This window comes from Emys orbicularis, chromosome 10, assembly GCF_028017835.1.
Source record: "Emys orbicularis isolate rEmyOrb1 chromosome 10, rEmyOrb1.hap1, whole genome shotgun sequence".
In the NCBI taxonomy this organism is placed as follows: Eukaryota; Metazoa; Chordata; order Testudines; family Emydidae; genus Emys; species Emys orbicularis.
This window is the reverse complement of record NC_088692.1, coordinates 47893611-47916578: the sequence shown is the minus strand read 5'-3', so window position 1 is coordinate 47916578 and position 22968 is coordinate 47893611. Positions and strand designations below refer to the sequence as shown.

General features: G+C 46.3%; 1 protein-coding gene across 8 annotated transcripts in view; it reads left to right on the top strand.

Moving 5' to 3' along the window:
* CSNK1G1 (casein kinase 1 gamma 1) overlaps positions 1 to 22968 on the top strand; it is a 229218-nt gene that overhangs the window by 14341 nt on the left and 191909 nt on the right. Inside the window, exon 3 of one of the 8 annotated variants that reach the window (XM_065412655.1) lies at positions 12040 to 12067. The exons of the other annotated variants lie outside the window; for them this stretch is intronic. Within the exon in view, the coding sequence (XP_065268727.1) occupies positions 12040 to 12067 (28 nt within the window). The remainder of the gene's footprint in view (positions 1 to 12039; positions 12068 to 22968) is intronic. 8 annotated transcript variants of the gene reach the window in all.

Genomic DNA, 22968 nt, shown 5'->3' with positions numbered 1-22968 from the left:
GCAAACTCTTCCAGTCTAATGTTCCAGCCACATTGGGTTCTACAGGAACAAAGGACTGGAAAAATCTGGCTAGAAATCTGGCATGCCATGAGAAGGCAGCAAATCACCAAAGAGCATTCCATAGGTGGAAAGAGCTAGAGATGAGACTAAGGTTAAAGGCCACCATAGATGATCAGCATCAAGAGAAGATTGCATCAGAGTCTTTTTACTGGCAAAATGTTCTGAAAATGCTCATTGCCATTGTGAGAATGCTTGCTACCCAAAACCTAGCTCTGCGTGGCACTTCAGATCAGCTGTATGTGCCAAACAATGGAAACTTCCTTTAAATTGTGGAGCTGATGGCTGAGTTTGATGCTGTACTCCAGGAGAATCTAAGAAGAGTCACCACCCAAGAAATGTACACACACCACTACCTTGGAAAAACAATTCAAAATGAGATCATACAGTTACTGGCAACAAAAGTCAAAAAAAAGATTGTGACAGTTCTTCTTCGAGTGATTGTTCACGTCCATTACACATTAGGTGTGCGCGCGTTGCATGCACGGACGTCGGAAATTTTCCCCCTCAGCGGCTCCCATTGGGCACGCAGGGCCCCCCACTTCCCGCCAGAGCAGTGCTCCGCTTTAGCGTATATGTATCCCTGCGGGCCCGACCCTCCCTCAGTTCCTTCTTACCGTCCGTGACGGCGTTGGAACAACTCTGTCTCTCGCTTGAGAGTGTCCCTTAGCGTTAATAGTTAGTGTTCTTCTTAGCAGTATCAGTTCTTTAGTACTTAGTGTTAATCTTAGTAGTTAACAGTTCTTTAGTAGTAGTTAAGCTCCTTTGTGTTAGGTGTTTGGTCGATCCCAACACCGGCCCTGGGCGGCAGGGCATGCCGCATGCCCAAGGCTTGTGCCACGTGCCGCAAGCCTATGCCGATAAGCGATCCCCACGACTCGTGCCTCCGTTGCCTGGGGGAAGCGCACCAAAAAGAGCGCTGCAAGATCTGTAAGGCCTTCAAGCCCAGAACTAAGAAAGAGAGGGACTTTCGCCTTAAGCAGCTACTCATGGAGGCTGCATTACAGCCCTCCAATTCGAATCAGGCCGCAGCACCGTCAACTTCGGTGCGGAGTGCCCCGGCATCGGTTCGTGATCCGGCACCGGCGGGACACCATAAGCCGACAGCACCGGCACAGCAAGACCGCCCCCGGCACCGGTCATCTTCGCTGGCAAAATCGAAGGGCCAACCCAAGGCCCGAGGACGCTGCCCGCATAAGAGGGCAGCGCCCGCGAAGACCTCGACTGCGCCTAAGGGAGTGGCGACCCCAGAACAGATCCCGGTGCCAGTGGCTCCGGTGCCGAGAGGCCCGTCGAGCCCCGGGATAGGCGCATCGAGTGAGGAGGAAGGGCTGGAGGAGCTTTTGGAACAGCCCTCCACCCCGGACACATTTGAGGCAGCAAAGGACCTCATCGAATTGTCCGCTGTGGGCCCCCTCCAAGCCAAGGATAATCCGCCAAGACGGCCGTCCAGAGGCAAGCCGGCAATGGTGCGCCCATCACAGTCACCATCTCGGCACCGCTCACGGCGCCGTTCCCGGTCGAGCTCTGCCTCGGTGGACTCCCGGCTACCCTCGGCGCAGAGGGCCGCACAGCCGTCGGGCCCCAACAAGCGCCCCGCACCGACCCAGCAGCCCTACTCGAGTGGGCACCGGGACGTGTCAGCCACGCGATCCCAGAGACTGACCACTCGCAGTCGTTCCCAGTCCCGAGGTCATCGGTACCTTTCCAGGTCGGCAAGACGTTACTCCCGGCCCCGGTCACGGAGGTACTACTGTCCGACCCCGGACCGGCACCGTCCCATGGCACCGCCGTGGCCATCCAGGTCACCGTCCGTGGTTTCGGAGGCAGACTCGGGCAGTCCAGCAGATTTGCCCACAGGGCACCGGCCGGTAGGGAGCACGAAGCCGCTTGGCACCCACAGTGGGGCCAGCCAGGACAATGGTCATTCTGGACCCCTTGGGCCTATCACCAACAAGGCCCCCCGTTCAGGACCTCGAGATCTGGCCCCTCGAGACACCGGTCCCGCTCCGTGCAAGGGCGCCCCTCCTCGCGTAAGGGGTCCACGGTTTCCAGACCACCGGAGCGAGAAAGAGCCGACTCGGCACTGAGCCCGGCACCGTCTCAGGCCCACACGATAGGACAGATCCCAGGGGAGCGCCCACTAGGTGAGGAGTTGCTGGAAGAGGAGGACGCGCAGAAGGCCCTAACCTCTTCCTCCTCACAAGATGAGGCTGTGGCAGGCACGACAGTGTCCGGCGCTCCCCCGATTGACCATCGGGCACACCAGGATCTGCTCCGCCGGGTAGCCCTCAATCTGGGGTTGCAGGTGGAGGAGACTGTAGAGCAGGAGGACCCCATGGTTGACACCCTAAGCCCGGAAGGCGCCTCCAGGATTGCACTCCCGCTCATAAAAACAGTACAGTCGAATTATAAGACAGTGTGGCAAACACCGGCCTCCAGCGCACCAACTGCGAAAGGTGTAGAGAGGAAGTACTTCGCCCCCTCCAAGGGGTTCGACTTCCTTTTTTCTCACCCAGCACCCTGTTCGCTGGTTGTCTCTGCGGTCAACGAAAGAGAGCGGCATGGCCAGCAAGCCCCGGCCCCCAAGGCCAAGGAGGCAAAGCGCTTGGACTTGTTTGGGAGGAAGGTCTACTCATCCGGTGGCCTCCAGTTGAGGATCGCTAACCAACAAGCGATTCTGAACAGACACAATTTCAATTCTTGGGCATCAGTCTCCAAGTTTAAGGACTTCCTGCCCCAGGGTTCACAACCAGAGTTCGCTGCCCTGGTGGACGAAGGGAAGGCAGTAGCCAAAACCTCTTTGCAGGCCTCCCTTGACTCCGCGGACGCAGTGGCAAGGACAATCGCGTCAGGAGTGGTGATGAGGTGCTCGGCATGGCTACAGGCCTCCGGCCTTCCCCCAAAGGTACAAAACACCTTGCAAGACCTCCCGTTCGAAGGGGCAGGCTTGTTCTCAGACCAGATGGATGCCCGATTGCATAGCTTCAAAGACTCTCGAGCAACCCTCAAGTTGTTGGGAATGCACACCCCAGTGACACAGAGGAAACCCTTTAAGCCCCAACCGCCGCAGAGGCCAATACCACCCTCGTCCTAGACAGGAACCGTACTGCAGAAGGGGCAGGGATAACAGGCGTAGACGTAATAACACGCCTAACCAGGGCCAAAACCACGGTCAAGGCAAGCCGCAGCCGGGAAATAAGCAAGGGTTTTGAAGCTGCGTTCGAGGACAGCGTACCGACCCTTACACCGGATCCTTCTATATGTTTCAGGGACCGCCTGTCCCATTTTTACCGTGCTTGGTCCCGTATAACATCGGAAAGCTGGGTCCTTCGCACGGTGGAGGTGGGATACACCCTTCGGTTCTCCTCGCCCCCTCCCTCCCACCCCCCATCCCCGTCCCTCTTCAGGGACCCCTCTCACGAGCAACTCCTTATGCAGGAGGTTCAGGCCCTCCTCAATGTAGGAGCAGTGGAAGAGGTCCCTCCGGACCTAAGAGGGAAAGGGTTTTACTCCAGATATTTCCTCATTCCCAAAGCAAAAGGGGGCCTCCGTCCCATTTTGGACCTACACAAACTAAACAAATTTTTGGTCAAGGCACGTTTTCGTATGGTCTCCCTTGGCGCTATTATCCCATCCCTGGATCCGGGGGATTGGTACGCTGCCCTCGATATGAAAGATGCGTACTTTCACATCGCCATCCACCCGGCCCACCGGCGATTCCTGCGCTTCACCATCAACCAACACCATTTCCAAGTCTTGCCCTTCGGCCTAGCAACGGCCCCACGAGTGTTCACGAAATGCATGTCCGTGGTGGCAGCCTTTCTTCGAAAAAGAAAGATGCGGGTATACCCGTACTTGGACGACTGGCTCCTTGCGAGCAGGTCAGAAGCCGAAGTCCGCTCCCACGTGGCACTGGCGTTACAGGCGTTCCGCAAGCTCGGTCTACTGGTCAATGTACCCAAGTCCTCACTGATCCCCACACAGAGACTGGATTTCATAGGAGCAGTCCTGGACTCTGTGGCGGCACGGGCAAGTCTTCCAGTGTCTCCGTTCCTGGCCATTCAAAGGGTCGTAAGCTCCATCCAACAATTCCCCACGACCACGGCCAGATGCTGTATGCAACTCTTGGGACACATGGCGGCTTGCACACATGTAGTCAGACATGCCCGCCTAAGACTCAGACCGTTACAGTTGTGGCTGGCCCAAGCGTATCGCCCCAACAGAGACCCCTTAGACCTAGTAGTGACAATCCCAGCTCGGGTGGCGAACTCCCTCCGCTGGTGGCTCGATCAGCAGCAGGTTTGCGAAGGAGTCCCTTTCGCCCCCCCACAACCCACTCTGACGTTAGTAACAGATGCGTCGGACCTGGGCTGGGGGGCGCACCTTGGGGACCTGCGGACCCAGGGCTTATGGTCCAGGGAGGAAAAGTTGCTTCACATCAATCTGAAGGAGTTAAGGTCAGTTTGCCTCACCTGCCAGACCTTTCACGCTACCATAGAAGGCCATAGTGTGTCAGTTCTGACGGACAACACTACCGCCATGTTCTACATAAACAAGCAGGGCGGGTCCCGATCCTCTCCCCTCTGTCACGAGGCGCTCCTCCTATGGGACTTCTGTATAGCCCATTCAGTCCACCTGCTGGCAGCATATCTTCCGAGGGTCCAAAACGGGTTAGCGGACCACCTCAACAGGTCCTACCGCATGCACGAATGGACTCTGAGAGAGGACGTCCTACATTCAATCTTCCAGAGGTGGGGGTTTCCCCAGGTGGATCTCTTCGCCACCAAGGACAACAGCCAATGCCCACAGTTTTGTTCATTCCAGAACCTCAGCCCGGGCTCATTGGCAGATGCCTTCGCGATTCAGTGGGGCGGGAGCCTGAGGTATGCCTTCCCACCATTCCCACTCATCCACAGGGTCCTGCTCAAGACCCGCAGGGACAAGGCGACAGTCATCCTCATCGCACCGGCATGGCCACGCCAGCATTGGTTCACGACCCTGCTGGAACTGTCCGTGACCGCCCCAATTGCCCTCCCCCTCCATCGCGACCTCATCACGCAGGACCGGGGTCGCCTACTCCACCCGAACCTACCGTCGCTACACCTCACGGCGTGGTATCTCTCTGGCTAAACGATACGGAACACAGGTGCTCCCACCAGGTCCAGCAAATTCTTCTTGGTAGTAGGAAGCCCTCCACAAGAGCGACCTACCTTGCCAAATGGAAGAGGTTCTCCCACTGGTGTGAGCCTCATCACATACAGCCTCTACAGGCCTCCGTACCATTAATACTAGACTACTTGCTGCACCTCAAGCATCAGGGGCTTGCCCCCGCCTCAATTAAAGTGCATCTGGCCGCCATATCGGCGTTCCACGCCGGAGAGTTGGGGGTTTCGGTGTTCTCCAACCCCACAGTAGTCCGATTCCTCAAGGGGCTGGAAAGGGTCTTTCCCTACTCGCGCCCGACGGTCCCTGCATGGAATCTTAATCTGGTCCTAACTAAACTCATGGGGCCGCCCTTTGAACCCCTAGCCTCTTGCTCCCTCATGCACCTCTCGTGGAAGGTAGCGTTTCTAGTGGCCATCACATCGGCTAGGAGGGTATCGGAATTGAGAGCCCTCACTTCGGAACCCCCTTATACAGTTTTCTATAAGGATAAGGTGCAACTGAGGCCGCACCCCAAATTCCTTTCGAAGATGGTCACGCAATTTCATATGGCGCAGGACATTTGTTTACCGGTGTTCTTCCCTAAGCCCCATACGGACCCAAGCCACCGCAGCCTGCATACCCTCAATGTCCGTAGAGCCTTGGCATTCTATCTGGAACGGACCAGGCCATTCCGCAAGTCGACGCAACTGTTCATTGCCATTGCGGAGAGAATAAAAGGCCAGCCTATCTCGGCACAACGCTTGTCAGCATGGATTGTGCTTTGCATACGCACATGCTATGAGCTCGCCAACGTACCAGCCCCGATGATCAGGGCTCACTCGACTAGGGCCCAAGCGTCCTTGGTGGCCTTCTTGGTACAGGTTCCACTTCAGGAAATCTGTAAAGCGGTGACCTGGTCGTCAGTGCATACGTTCACAGCCCACTACGCAATCCATCATCAGACCAGAGAGGACGCGGCAGGGCTGTGCTTCAATCAATTGCTCCTTGACTCCTACCCTCCTCCAATGGTAAGCTTGTGAGTCACCTAATGTGTAATGGACGTGAACAATCACTCGAAGAAGAAAAAACGGTTACCTACCTTCTGTAACTGTTGTTCTTCGAGATGTGTTGTTCACGTCCATTACACTTCCCACCCTCCTTCCCCTCTGTCGGAGTCACCGGCAAGAAGGAACTGAGGGAGGGTCGGGCCCGCAGGGATATATATACACGCTAGAGCGGGGCGCCGCTCTGGCGGGAGGGGGGGGCCCCTGCGGGCCCGACGGAAGCCGCTGAGGGGAAAAGTTTCCGACGTCCGTGCACGCAACGCGCGCACGCCTAATGTGTAATGGCCGTGAACAACACATTTCGAAGAACAACAGTTACAGAAGGTAGGTAACCGTTTTATCTGAAGTCAGCAAGATATTACTCTGTTATTCTGGACTGCACACCTGACATCAGCCATATGGAACAAATTACTTTAATGGTGCATTTTGTAACAACCACAGAACCTAGTGAAAAAGTCCCTGCAATGGTGACTGTCAGAGAGCATTTTCTAGACTTTATTGACCTTGATGATACTACAGGAGCTGGTATGACAAATGTGCTTTTTAAAAAGCTGGAAGATACGGAAATTGCGATAGCTGACATGAGAGGTCAGGGCTACGATAATGGTGCCAACATGAGAGGAAAGAACAGAGGAGTGCAGACACAGATCCGAGAGTTAAACCCTCGAGCTTTTTTTGTCCCATGCAGTTCTCCTTCATTGAACTTGGTGGTCAGTGATGCAGCATCAGCTTCTAGTGAGGCTGCTGAATTTTTTAATGTAATTCAAAGCATCTGTGTATTTTTCTCTACATCAACTCATCGATGGCAAATTTTGAAGCAACATCTGGGAACATCCTCTCTGACACTAAAACCACTGAGTGCCACACGATGGGAAAGTTGAGTAGAGATGATAAAGCCTATCAAACACCAAATTGGGAGGATAGATGATGCCATAGTTGCCATTATAAAAATATTGCTAGGAGTATAAAAATATTGCTCAAGCATGCAGGAGTGAAATCAGGAAGGCCAAATCACACTTGGAGTTGCAGCTAGCAAGAGATGTTAAGAACAACAAGAAGGGTTTCTTAAGGTATGTTAGCAACAAGAAGAAAGTCAAGGAAAGTGTGGGCCCCTTACTGAATGAGGGAGGCAACCTAGTGACCGAGGATGTGGAAAAAGCTAATGTCCTCAATGCTTTTTTTCCCTCTGTCTTCACGAGCAAGGTCAGCTCCCGGACTACTGCACTGGGCAGCACAGCAAGGGGAGGAGGTGACCAGCCCTCTGTGCAGAAAGAAGTGGTTCAGGACTATTTAGAAAAGCTGGATGAGCACAAGTCCATCGGGCCGAATGCACTGCATCTGAGGGTGCTAAAGGAGTTGGCTGATGTGATTGCAGAGCCATTGGCCATTATCTTTGAAAACTCATGGTGATTAGGGGAGGTCCCAGATGACTGGAAAAAGGCTAATGTAGTGCCCATCTTTAAAAAAGGGAAGAAGGAGGATCCGGGGAACTACAGACCAGTCAGCCTCACCTCAGTCCCTGGAAAAATCATGGAGCAGGTCCTCAAGGAATCAATTCTGAAGCACTTAGAGGAGAGGAAAGTGATCAGGAACAGTCAGCATGGGTTCACCAAGGGCAAGTCATGCCTGACTAACCTAATTGCCTTCTATGATGAGATAACTGGCTCTGGGGATGAGGGGAAAGCAGTGGATGTGTTATTCCTGGACTTTAGCAAAGCTTTTGATATGGTCTCCCACAGTATTCTTGCTGGCAAGTTAAAGAAGTATGTGCTGGATGAATGGACTATAAGGTGGATAGAAAGCTGGCTAGATTGTCGGGCTCAATGGGTAGTGATCAATGGCTCCATGTCTAGTTGTCAGCCAGTATCAAGCTGAGTGTCCCAAGGGTTGGTCCTGGGGCCGGTTTTGTTCAGTATCTTCATTAATGATCTGGAGGACGGCGTGGACTGCACCCTCAGCAAGTTTGCACATGACACCAAACTGGGAGGGGTAGTAGATACGCTAGAGGGTAGGGATAGGATACAGAGGGGCCTAGATAAATTAGAGGATTGGGCCAAAAGAAATCGGATGAGGTTCAACAAGGACAAGTGCAGAGTCCTGCACTTAGGATGGAAGAATCCAATGCACCACTACAGACTAGGGACCGAGTGGCTAGGCAGCAGTTCTGCAGAAAAGGACCTAGGGGTTACAGTGGACGAGAAGCTAGATATGAGTCAACTGTGTGCCCTTGTTGCCAAGAAGGCTAATGGCATTTTGGGCTGTATAAGTAGGGGCATTGCCAGCAGATCAAGGGACGTAATCATTCCCCTCTATTCGACATTGATGAGGCCTCATCTGGAGTACTGTGTCCAGTTTTGGGCCCCACACTACAAGAAGGATGTGGAAAAATTGGAAAGAAGTTGGCAGAGGAACTTCACAGTGAAGCTATTTTCCCACCCATTCAAGAATACAAGAGTCACTGAAGAAGACGACATTTTGATTACGAGGCACGGGATAATCCCATAAGGGACCCCAAACAACAATTCAAAGCTGAATTCTTTAACCAGGTGCTAGACTGTGCAATACAGTCAGTTGAAGAACGTTTCATGCAGCTCAAGGAATACAGCAGTATATTTGGGATGTTGTATGATATTCCAAAACTCCACACTATACCTGAAGAAGACCTACACCAGAAATGCAGGGCACTAGAGACAGTGTTGACACATGATAACGTGCAATATTGATGTGAGTGATTTAGGTGATGAACTGAAAGCCCTTTCAAGATACATTTCAGCAGGATCAAGTCCAAAGGCTGTTCTGGAATATATGTGCACAAATAAGATGACCACCTTCCAAATGATTTTGTTGCTCTGGGCATACTTCTAACGCTTCCTGTTTCAGTTGCCAGTGGAGAATGCAGCTTCTCCAAGCTGAAGTTAATCAAAACACATCTACGTTCCACAATGACACAGGAGAGGCTGGTCAGCCTTGCAACTATCTCAGTAGAGCATGAGCTGGCCCAGACTGTGGACCTTCAGGAAGCAGTTCAAATCTTTGCAACCAAGAAGGCACAAAAAGCACCACTTTGATTATTCAAACAGATAAAAATGCCAGTGTTTACTATGAAAAAAGCAACAGAGGGTCCTGTGGCACCTTTAAGACTAGCAGAAGTATTGGGAGCATAAGCTTTCGTGGGTAAGAACCTCACTTCTTCAGATGCAAGTAATGGAAATTTCCAGAGGCAGGTATAAATCAGTATGGAGATAACGAGGTTAGTTCAATCAGGGAGGGTGAGGTCCTCTGCTAGCAGTTGAGGTGTGAACACCAAGGGAGGAGAAACTGCTTCTGTAGTTGGATAGCTATTCACAGTCTTTGTTTAATCCTGATCTGATGGTGTCAAATTTGCAAATGAACTGGAGCTCAGCAGTTTCTCTTTGGAGTCTGGTCCTGAAGTTTTTTTGCTGTAAGATGGCTACCTTTACATCTGCTATTGTGTGGCCAGGGAGGTTGAAGTGTTCTCCTACAGGTTTTTGTATATTGCCATTCCTGATATCTGACTTGTGTCCATTTATCCTCTTGCGTAGTGACTGTCCAGTTTACTATGCAGACAAGAAAAGTTACATTTGCTGTTCAGGCGTTTGAAAGTTAAGTGTTACTTAAAATTTTTGAACAAGGCATTTTAAGTTGTTAGTTCTCCTTTATTGGGGTAGGTAGCAGAGCAGTACCATGAGAGGAGTAGAACAGGAAGAAGGCAGAATTGAGACCTTTCAAAGTTTTGGCCCAAGCGAGGGAGCATGGGGGCGTCATTTGAGCTCCCCGCCTCAGGTGCCAAAATGTTGTTGGCCGGCCCTGCAAACCAGGCAATTTTTTTTATCAATTACCTTCTGTAATCTGCTGGTTCTTATCGCAAACTTATCTATAGTTGTTTCTGGATGATGGAGCTTTTTTTTTTTTTTTTTTGCTACAGGTGATATATTGTGGCTATGTGACATACATGATATGACTGAAACACTATCATTGGCAGATAACTCTGAAACTATAGAAAATGATGGTGATCTTGAAGGTGGATAGTCTTCAGAATCCTGTATGTTGAGGATGGATTCTTCTAAACAAAATAAGTCAATGCAGTTATTTAATTATTATTACCATACTGCTCATTTAGTATTACTCATTGCATTCACTGACACTCAGTACTACTTTAAAGGTGAAATTGTAAAAGGGAGATCTGCCTATTTCAGCTATTTATTTTTTTATCACAACTGCATCTAAAATTATAGTACCATAGAGTAACAACTATATTTTTTGCTCAAACATGAGAATTCAAGAATAGTCCAGAAGGAAGACAGGCAGTCCTTAAGAAAGAAGTGTGAAATAAAAAAGTTTACCAGCCTGAAGATCCTGCATGTTCAGACATGTTCCTTTCATCATCTTCAACGCAGCTTCCACCTGAGAAGGAACACGTCTCATGATGTTTCATTCGGGCAACCAGGCCTTGCATTTCTTTGTTGCACTGTTTGCATTTTGCACGCATGTCTGTCTTACCCACAGGTAGATGAACTTCATTAAAATATTCCCAAACTGGGTCTCTTTTACGGCCTGCTGCCATTATAGGTTTTCCATTCTAGTGAGACAATGGTATGGGAGATCTCAAATCAATGAAGTCTACACTCAGAGAGACCTCAAGACTTCTGGAATATGCTGCTGAAACAGTTACATTTTTGTTTCTACTCCCTGTCCCTCTCTTCTCACATTTATCTCCAGACTTCTTCTCCTTGTCCAGCTCTATTCCACCCCCAACGATCTTCTATTCATTGAACTGTTTGAAACTTTGCACTGTTAGAGGGAGGTAAGGGATTGACTCTGTGTACACAAATTTTCAGAGAGACAGTAGGGTTGAGGTCTGTTATTTCTCACCTCTATACATTTATTTATTGAAAAACATTTTTGCTGTTAACAAACATGTTATCTCTGGAGAGACAATTCCACTGTTTGAGAACTGCAAAACTAAGCATCTCTGATGGTATCTTCTAGACTGAGCACTGAGTCCCATTGGGGTAGATAGAAAGATTAACCTAAATAATCTACACCGAAGCCCCTGGAACCCCATAAAATTGGGTCCGTAATCCATGAACTATTGGAACTCATTTACAAAACTTTTCTTAAACATTATGTGAATATATTATCTCATACTATAGATTTAGAATTTATAATCCCTATTCCATGATGAGACGACATAGCTCAAAGATATATCATAATTAAAACTATCTTTAGATAAGTTTTTTCTTCAAAAAGCATTTTATCAAAAAAATCAGATTTAAATAAATCCAATTTTTTGCTTTTGTTTTTTTAAAAAAGCATTGATTTTTATCCACCCTGGTTCCTTCTCAACGGCCTCAGCCTGAGATGGAGCCTTAGAAGCTGTCTGTGCTGAGCTTCCCTCAACAGTGACCCCATAGTCTTTGTAGTAGTTTAGTTTAGTCTAGTTGTAATTAGCTTTAGGTAGGAGAAGTAGTTTTAAAAACAATTAAAATAAAAAAAACTTTTCAAACTTTTTTTTCCTCCTAGCTTTTAAGGACCATTAAATTCCTCCCCCCCCCCCCCCCCCCGCCTCCTTGGAGCTTTACATCACTGGGAGGTCATGCCTAGTTCTCCTAGTTTTTTTTAAACGCTGTCTATCATGCCAGAAGGTAATTCCAGTGAGTGACAGATAGTCCCGGTGTAATCATTGCCTCTGGAAATCTCACGTACCCCGAAAGTGCAACTCCTGTCTGGCAATAAAATCTAATGCCAGAAAAAACAGGGAGATCAAAGTACATCTTGTCAGAATGGAGAGCGCTCTTCGCCTGGCCTCTGATCCAGGCCCAGAGACATTCCCCCCCTTGCCCTCATACTAACGAGTCTCCGAGTAAATCAGTTACTTCTACTGCCTCAGCAGTGCACTCCCTGGGAGCAGCTAAGAAGAAAAGTCAAGATTCCTTTCATAATGTCTCTGAAGAACAGACCTCTAGCCCTCTGGATAGGGAACCTACATTGAAGAAGCTGCAGTTGCCAATGACACTAGCCATTTCAGCACCCATTGGTCTCCAACCTGATACTCACAAGGCTTTTGGTTCCTCAGGTACTGAAAGAATTGTTAAGCCTAAGGACTCCAAAATGTTGGACTCCGCTAGACCATCGGTACTGTCCGGGGAGCGAAGTGGTAAAAAGAGGTCTACCTCTTCTCAGTCGGTACTGAAAGACTGGTCAGGCACTCCTTGGACTCCCCTTGGAACATGAAAGGCACTTGGTACTGTCAACTCCCTCAGCAATAATTATTTCTGCTCAGGCCAGTGCCACAGTACCAACAACTGTTTCAGTACTAAAGGAATTTTGATGTCCTTGACCTCCCTGTGTCCAAGATTCCTGACTCACGATTGTTTAGTACCGATCTGTTCTCAGTACCAAGGACCTGTAGGTCTCCAGACACGTCTGGTACCAATGGACTTACCTCCTGTTTCTTTCAGTCGTCTGCTACTCCTAGAGTAATGTGGAAGAGGAGGATTCTGACGATCTTACCTCAGTTTCTCAAATATCTGTTAAAGGTTCGCCACATCTCTAGAGGGATACTTTTCCACAGGTCTTTGAAGAAGCCGATTATATTTGTGAGAAATATTTACAGACAACACTTTGCTGGTTTGAACACCCATGGGTCATATGCACCGTCAGCCATACTGGAATCCCTGGGTGGCTTACAATCAGCATTTTTCAAGGGCCTCAAGCACCACATGACAGAGAGAGACAGTCTCTATCATCTTTCCTTTCCAGGAGACCTGAACCTTTGAGGAACAGGAAGTGAGAGCTGAATAAGAGGTCTCCCCACATAGCCAACATCTCTTTTTCATCCCCAGATGAAGCTGTTGTTCCATCTCCACCATCCCTGGCCGACTACTTCAGGCAGTTTTAGGATCTTATTAAGAGGACCGCAGACTCCTTACAGATCCTGCTTGAGAAGATTAGAGAGTCTCATCAAAAGCTGCTTGACATCCTGCATACAGCATTATCTGCATAGATTGCCTTTCCTGTTATCAAATCCCTCCTGGACCCAGCAAAGGCAATCTGGCATATGCCAGCCACAATTCCACCCACCTGCAAGAGAGTGGATAAGAAATACTATATTTCCTCGAAGGACTTGGAATTTTTATTTTCTTATCCCTCTCCCAATCCTATGGTATTTGAGGTGATTGGTGCTGCCCTTCCACATTCATCACACACAATCTTTATCATAAGGTATAGATTTAAAGTGCTTCAACCTGTTCTGGTACAAAGTCATACTTGTCATCCACTCTACTTTTCAGAATCGCCAGCTACCAGATGTTAATGGTGAAATAAATCCACCCAAATTATGCCAAGCTGAACTTCTTTATTGAGCATCTCCCATCAGAGCATAGAGAACAATTTCAGGAACTCATTGCAGAAGGCTGGCTTCTTGCCAGAACATCTCTGCAAGCCTCCCTTGAAGCTGCTGACAGTGCTGTATGTTCTTTCTCTGTGGCGGTAGTTATGAGAAGAACCTTCTGGCTCCAGCTCTCAGGATTTCCAAGGGAGGTCTAGAATACTGTTGAGGACTTTCCTTTTGGTGGCTCCAAACTGGAAAGCATTGACGCGTCTTTGCACACGTTAAGGGATTCCAGAGCCACTCTGTGTTCTCTGGGAATTTATATACCTACTCATAAAAGAAAATTTAAGTACATCCCAGACAACTCGGAGATCTCGCCCTGCTCAATTCTCTGGCTCCCAGAGACTGTGTGAATCCCTGCACCAAAGACAAGTTCTAGAGGAAGAAACTATCTATCTCTGTCTCCTCTTCAGCCTCTAAGCACCAGTTTTGATGGGATTATCCTGCCTTCCTCCCCTTGGTGACCACCTTTACAACTGCTGATGAGCTTGGAAGTTTACCATTACAGACAAGTAGGTTTTGGCGATCATCTCCACACGATACTCCATCCACTACACTTCCCTCCTGCCTTCCAACCCTCCGTCCCCGTTTCTTTTCAGGAAACCTTCTCATGAGCACCTTCTAAAACAAGAAATAGCACCCAAGAGTAGGAGAGAGTCTATAGAACGTGTTCTCATGCAACTCAGAGGGAAGGGGTTTTATTCCAGGTACTTCCCGGTTCCAAAAAACAAACTAACAAAAACGGTGGTTGGAGACCCATCCCAGATTTAAGCCTACTCAACACCTTTGTGAAGGCACAGAAATTCAAAATGGTAGCACTTCCCTCACTGGACCAAGGGGATTGACTCTTAGCCCCCAACCTTGAGGATGCATATCTCCATATAACTATCCATCTCTCCCACAGAATGTTTTAAGTTTCACTGTAGGTCAGGACCACTTTAGATATAGGGTGTTCCCTTTCAGCCTTTCATGTGCCTTAAGAGTCTTTTTGAAATTTGTCAGTAGTAGAGGTGCACCTCTACAGCAAAGGAATGTTGGTAGTCCCTTACCTCGACGATTGGCTTCTGAAAGGTCACTCTCATGCAGAAGCTTTTCTGGCTAATCGCAAGGCCATAGACCACTTCCTCGAACTGGGTCTACAACTGAATATTCAAAATTCACCTTGACTCCTGTACAAAAGTTGGAATTCATAGACTTTCACTGTTATCAAATCAAGGTAAGCTACCTCCCAATGCACAAGTTTGTGGCCCCATCCAATATAGTCAACACAATCCAGTTCAGCTCTCAAACATCAGTCAAGAGCTTTCTACAGCTCCTGGGACATATGGCAGCTGGTACTTTTGTCATGCAAGGTTGCAAATGCGTTGCCTTCAGAGGTGGCTCAGAACAGTTAATTCACCAAGCAGACAGTCTAAACAAGCTACTGTCCATACCCACATTCATAAAGGAATTTCTCTATTGGTGGCAACACCCTCACAATGTCTGTGCAGGAATTCCTTTTGCTCACCTTTCCCCAGCAATATTTATAATGGCAGATTCATCCCTGTTAGGTTGGGGAGCACATGTAGACACACTCACAGCCAAAAGCAGGTGGACACCTCTTGAGGCCATTCTGCACATCAACTTGCTGGAACTCAGGGCAGTGAGACATTCCTGTGTCCAATTTCTATCATTGATTGAGGCAAATACATAAAGATCATGACAGACAACATGTCATGCACATTCTATATCGGAGTGGCCAACCTATGGTTCTGGAGCCACAAGTGGCTCTTCAGAAGTTAATATGTGGCTCCTTGTATAGGCACCGACTCCAGGGCTGGAGCAACAGGCGCCAACTTTCCAATGTGCTGGGGGGTGCTCACTGCTCAACCCCTGGCTCTGCCACAGGCCCTGCCCCCACTCCACCCTCTCCTCTGAGCCTGCCATGCCCTCGCTCCTTCCCCTCCCCGCCCCCCAGAGCATCCTGCACGCCACAAAACAGCTGATCAGTAGTTGCAGGGAGGGAGCAGGAGGAACTGATTGGCGGGGCTGCCAGTGGGCAGGAGCAGGGGGGTGGGAGCTGATGTATTACTGTGGCTCTTTGGCAATGTACATTGGTAAATTCTAGCTCCTTCTCAGGCTCAGGTTGGCCACCCCTTTTCTATATCAACCGACAGGTTGTACTTCACTGCTATTTCAGCAATGGGGCACCCCTCAGGTAGACCAGTTCATTGTAGCCAGGAACAAGAAATGTACACAGTTCTGCTCCAGAGGCAGGATGGTTCACCAGTCCTGATGGGGATGCTTTCTTCTTCACTAGTTATCGGGTCTTCTGTATTCGTTCCCACCAACTCCTCTAATATCCAAAGTTCTGTTCTAGATAAAGAAAGACACGGCCAAGGTTATTCTAATAGTCCCGAGCTGGTCCAGACAGACACGGTTCCCTTACATCATTCAGTTGGCTACTTGCTCACTGATCACTCTCCAGACTGCCCCTTATCTTCTCTCCCAAGAAAACGGGCAGATCCTTCACCTGAATCTGAGTTCTTCACCTCAAAGCATGGCTGGCCGTTGGTTCGCAGGATTAGAACCAACCTGTTCAGAGACAGTAAAGAGAATACTATTTCACAGCATAAAACAGTCTACACATTACACTTACTTGCAAATGGACAAGATTCAGCCACTGCTGTAACCTTAAACACATTCCACCAACATCCTCACTGCTGTCAGATGTACTGGACTACATCCTAGAGTTGAAAAGCTCGGGACTGTCTTTTGAGCTCCATTAGAGTCCATCTGGCAGCCATCACGGCTTTCCACTCCCCAATATAGCGTTTTTCCATATTCGCTCACCCAATGGCAGTGAGGTTTCTCAAGGAAATTGGAAGTTTCTTTCCACAAGTCAAGTGGTCTATCCCAACTTGAGACCTCAGTTTGGTTCTTAAATGCCTTACAAGACCACTGTTTGAGCCAATGGCTACCTACTCACTCCTCCATTTATCAATGAAGAGAGCATTCCTGGTAGTTGTCATGTCTGCTTGATGAGTTGGGAAAGTAGAGGCCCTCTTGGCATCCCCCACCCCGCCTTCACAATATTTTTCAAAGACAAAGTCAGGTTATAACAGCACTCCAAAAATATCATCAGAGCTCCATATTAAACAGCCCTTATATCTTCCTGTCTTTACCCTAAACCTCAATTGGTAAGGAAGAGATGCTGCTTTACACACTATGTCAGGAGGGCTCTGACCTTTTACCTTGGCAGGATTAAATCTTTTAGAAAGTCTTCCAAGTTGTTTCTCTGTGCATCTGTGTTCTAGTACACCTTGACTTTTATTCAAGGAGGTGTTTTGTCATTGTTAATTAACTAATCCATGCACTCAACAAATATTACTTCCTGGACAAATATGTGTAATGTATCGTAAACTGGATACTGAATTGGAGAGTACACGTATAAAATTTGTGGATGACTCCAAGTTGGGAGAGATTACAAGCATTTTGCTGGACAGAATTAGAATTCAGAATGACCTTGACAAATTGGAGAATTGATCGGCAATCAATAAAATGAAATTCAATAAAGTGCAAAGTACTCCACTTAGAAAGGAAAATCAAATGCACACCTTTAAAATGGGGAATAACTGACTCCGTGGCAGTGCTGCTGAAAAGGATCTAGGGGTTATAGTGAATCACTAATTGAATATAAGCCAACAATGTGCTACAGTTGTGAAAAACGCTAATATCATTCTGGGGTGTATTAACAGGAGTGCAATATGTAAAACACAGGAGGTAATTGCACTGCTCTATTCGGCATTGGTGAGGCCTCAGCTGAAGTACTCTGTCCAGTTCTGGGAGCCACGCTTTAGGAAAGATGTGGACAAATTGGAGAGTCCAGAGGAGTGCAACAAAAATGATAAAAGATTTAGAAAACATGACCTCTGAGGAAAGGTTTATAAACCTACAACAACAACAAACCAGAGCATGTATATTCTTGAGAAAAGAAGACGGGGGGGGAGCTCATTAACTCTTCAAATATGTTAAGGGCTATTATAAAGAAGATGATCAATTGTTCTCCATGGCTGCTGGCACTAGGACAAAAAGTAATGGGTTTAAACTGTGGCAGGGGAGATCCAGATTAAATATAGTTTTTAACTATAATGATAGTTATTCTCTGGAATAGGCTTGAGAATCCCCATTAGTGGAGGTTTTCAAGAAGAAGTTGAACAAACACCGGTCAGGGATGGTCTAGGTTTACTTGGCCCTACATCAGCACAGGGGGCCGGACTTGATGACTTCTCAAGGCCCCTTCCAACACTACGTTTGTGATTCTAAATTGAGCCCAAGGATTAAACAAACTTTTTTTTGTTCTATAACATGTTTGTGGAATGTCTTAACTAGCATTTATCAATGTGTTGATTTAGCTCATTTAATTGGCAATTAAACAGTTAAAACAGGACCAGAAACTCTAAACTAGGTATGTCTTTAGATACTTGGGTCCTAGTCTCAGTTTGCGTAACCTCTCATTCTGATATGATACCCACAGAACTAACATCAATGAGGAGGGTGTCTTGAACTCCAGTTCCCAACCCTCTGCAGTTTCCCCTAGGCTGAAGGGTATTTTGATTCAGGAATATCCATTTTGTCTTTGTCCCATCTGGACTAGTTCTGTGGCATGCTGAAGTGAGATATTGTGATGCATATACAGTGCTAAGGGAAGGCTGATGGATTTTGGAATTAAGCCCAGGTCAAGCTATACTAAACAAAACAGATGGGAAATTTTGGATTTTCAATAGCTCGTAACTTGCTCAAATCTGAACCAATTTTGATGGGGCTGTCAAAGACTCTGTTCTGAAACTCAGGACCACTCTTTGACCAAATTTTAAGTTTCTGCTGCTAGCCATGGAGGTATGAGAGCTCTTTTTTTAAACATGTATAATGGCAACCAAATTATAAGGGCTGCTTCTGTTTCCTGTGTAATATCTGAAACTAATTGTTGGGTCACATGTCAGACTGAACAGCACTCCCAGCTTGCATAGCTTGCTGTCACTTTAAATTGCAGCTTGTTAGAGGTTAAACTACCATGAAAATGTGGAGTGGGGTAGGTCAGCTAGCTGGCTGTTCTTCCTATAATAAAGAAAAATAGACAAAAGTCTGGAACATCTGCAGGGTCCAAACTAGAGGTCACTACTTGCAGGTGCATCTGCTTTAGAAATGACAGCAAATGCGGCAATGCTAAATTCAAACTATTAAGCGCTAAAGATTTGAAGGAAGAATATTGGTTCACATCTGGAGAGAGGTATGGCTGTACTGTGTTAGGAGTGTGCAATGTACACATATCCATAGTTATTCACTTGGAAAAGCTTCTTAATGCTGCTAGCTTATTAATGAAATCAGTTTTCATTTTAAAATTGTATAGCTCATTTTGTGAAGACAACAATCCAAACCTGAATCAAGCATAAACTGGTGCAGTGCCATGTCCCAACGGCCTTGTCTTCTCTTGTAAGGTGTTCCAGTAGAGCTATACCGGCAGCTTCCTTAGTGAAGGCACAGCTTATACTGGCAAACGAGTTCTTTTGCCAGTATAGCTTAAACAAATTACTGGAAGTAATTTATCCTGACAAAAATGAGCACCCACAAATTTCACTGACGTTAATGGGAGTGACAGGTGTGCACAGTACTTTTGAAAATCAAATCTCTTTTTATTTGGGTGCCTAAATGTAGCATTAAGGACCTATGTCTTATGTGTATTTGGATCTCTGTCTAAATGCTAAATCATTGTGCCTAAGGATGCCCTTGAGAAAGGTTTTAAAAATAAACTGTAGGGTTGTAAAACATAAACATGAAAACAGCAATCAGGCATCATGTTAGAAAATTTTGGTCATTTTCTTCACTGCAGAGAATGTGAATGAGAGTCCCACACTTGAGCCATTTTTTCTAGGTGACAAATCTGAGGAACTGTCCCAGATTAAGGTGTCAATAGCGGAGGTTTTGGAACAAACTGATAAATTAAATGGTATTAAGTCACCAGGACCAGCTGGTATTCACCCAAGAGTTCTGAAGAAACTCAAACATGAAATTGCTGAACTACTAACTGTGTTTTTTAACCTCTAGCTTAAATCAGCCTTTCTATTAGATCACTGGAGGATAGCTAATGTAACACAGATTTTTAGAAAAGGCTCCAGAGGTGATCCTGGCAATTACAGGCCAGTAAGCCTAACTTCAGTGTCAGGCAAATTGGTTGAAACTGTAGTAAAGAATAGAATTATCCGACACACAGATAAACACAATCGGTTGGAAGAGTCAACACTGCTTTTGTAAAGGGAAATTATGCCTCGTTGATCTATTACCTTTGTGGGGATCGACAAGCTTGTGTACAAGGGTGATCCAGTGGACATAGTTAACTTGGATTTTCAGAAAGCCTTTGACGAGGTCCCTCATCAAAGACTCTTAAACAAAGTAAGCGGTCATGGGATAGAAGGGACGGTCCTCTTATGGATCAATAACTGTTTAAAAACTAGTAAATCATAGAATCGTAGAATATCAGGGTTGGAAGGGACCTCAGGAGGTCATCTAGTCCAACCCCCTGCTCAAAGCATATGAAGAGTAAATGAAGAGTAGGAATAAATGGCCAGTTTTCACAGCGGAGAAAGGTAAGTATCAGGGTCCCACAAGGATCTGTATTGGGACCTCTGGCAAAATTTGCAGATAACACAAAATTACTCAAGTTAGTTAAGTCCAACGCTGACTGCAAAGCGTTACAAAGGGTTCTGAAAAAACTGGGTGACTGGGCAACAAAATGGCAGATGAAATTCAAAGTATTGGAAAACATTGGAAAACATACAACTAACTATACATACAAAATGATGGGGTCAAAATTAGCTGCTACCACTCAAGGGGATGTTGTGAAGGCCAAAAGTATAACTGGGTTCAAATAAGAATTTGATAAATTCATGGCAGATAATTCCATCAATGACTATTAGCCAATATGGTGAGGAATGCAACCCCATGCTCTGGTTGTCCCTAAACTTCTGACTGCCAGAATCAGGGACTAGATGACGGGATGGATCACTCGATAATTTCCTGCTTCTGTTCATTCCCTCTGAAGCATCTGACACTGGTCGCTGTCAGAAGACGGGATACGGGGCTAGATGGACCATTGGTCTGACCCGGTGTGGCCATTTTAATGTTATATTCCAGGGGTAGGCAACCTATGGCACGTGTGCCGAAGGCGGCACACGAGCCAATTTTCCATGGCACTCACACTGCCCGGGTCCTGCCCACCGGTCCGGGGAGCTCTGCATTTTAATTTAATTTTAAATGAAGCTTCTTAAACATTTTAAAAACCTTATTTACTTTACATACAACAATAGTTTAGTTATATATTATAGATTTATAGAAAGAGACCTTCTAAAAACGTTAAAATGTATTACTGGCACGCGAAACCTTAAATCAGGTGAATAAATGAAGACTCGGCTCACCACTTCTGAAAGGTTGCCGACCCCTGTTATATTCCAATACAATATTGAAGTATCTGTCTGTTGGTTTCCCAGTTCTGCAATCAAAAATTTCACTCCAGGTTACTTTCTCTCCATGAGAATTGTAAGGCATCCACATGTACTCTCTGCACATCTTTAAAAAGGCTTGAGCTATACCTTGATCATGCATCATTTCAAAACAACTCTGGAACTCATGTATCAGAGTGGTAGCCGTGTTAGTCTGGATCTGTAAAAAGCAACAAAGAGTCCTGTGGCACCTTAAAGACTAACAGATGTATTGGAGCATAAGCTTTCGTGGGTGAATACCCACTTCGTCAGACACTGTGTCTGACGAAGTGGGTATTCACCCACGAAAGCTTATGCTCCAATGGTGAATACCCACTTCGTCAGACACTGTGTCTGACGAAGTGGGTATTCACCCACGAAAGCTTATGCTCCAATACATCTGTTAGTCTTTAAGGTGCCACAGGACTCTTTGTTGCTTTTTTCTAGAACTCATGACATTTTACAAGTGGGATTACCCACTATAACTTTTTAGCTTTTTCTTTCCATTCTAGTTGGAGTTTATAGTGACTTCAGAATTTTCAGATAATTTCTAAGACAATGAGAAGGATAGGAGAAGTTAGTCCTACGCCCTGACTTCAAATAGTTCTACTGGTGTTCAGTATTTGTATTGCTCTAAGCCCAGAGGGCCCACTCACGTTAGGGCCCACCGTTTCAGGTACTATCCAAACATGTAAAGACACTGTCTCTACCCAAAGAGTTTATAGTCTAAATATGTCTCTCGAACCTTTTAAATTCTCAGCTGCAGTTGTTGCTGTTTACTTCCCACTTAGCCACACAATTTATTTGTACGGTAGTTGTAGTGTTCAGACTATGGACATCAATAACTAATTTTTATTAAATATTAAAACTTACTACTTTGCAAAAAGTAAACAAATCAATTCATCTACAACTATTATCCTAATTGTATTTTTCAGTCTGGTGTTTTCAGTCCAAGTCTCTCTGATTTGTCTAATGGCTTTATTCTAACAGTTCCTTCCTGTCAAGCTCTTCAATTGCATCCTGAAATGATCTGATTTAGGTAGCAATTCAGTCAGTCTTTAGAGGAAAACTTGTCTCTCTTCTTAGTTTTTAGCACCTCCTGCCCTTCTACCAACTAACTGCAAATACAAGAAATAGTGCTATTCTGCCAGCCCTGAGAAAATGAAAATGGAGCAATTTAAATAAAGACTATTTAATTCACTCTATTAAAAATAATCATTGTTTTAAATTAGGTCAAGGATTTGTAAAAACTAATTTGAAAATCTGTGCTACTGCAACTTTAAAATCTACAAAACTAAAAATGTATACATCTGTTTTTTAAATGCCACTATTGATAGAGTATATTAATTTTACAAAACTGCAATAGGCATAAACCAAAATATTGAAAATGAACGGTTTCAGAGTAGCAGCCGTGTTAGTCTGTATCCGCAAAAATAACAGGAGAACTTGTGGCACCTTAGAGACTAACAAATTTATTAGAGCATAAGCTTTCGTGGGCTACAACCCACTTCTTCGGATGCATATAGAGTGAAACGTATATTGAGGAGATATATATACACACATACAGAGAGCATGAACAGGTGGGAGTTGTCTTACCAAGTCTGAGAGGCCAATTAAGTAAGAGAAAAAAAACTTTTGAAGTGATGATCAAGATAGCCCAGTACAGACAGTTTGATAAGAAGCAAGTGTGAGAATACTTACAAGGGGAGATAGATTCAATGTTTGTAATGGCTCAGCCATTCCCAATCCCTATTTAGCCCTGAGTTGATTG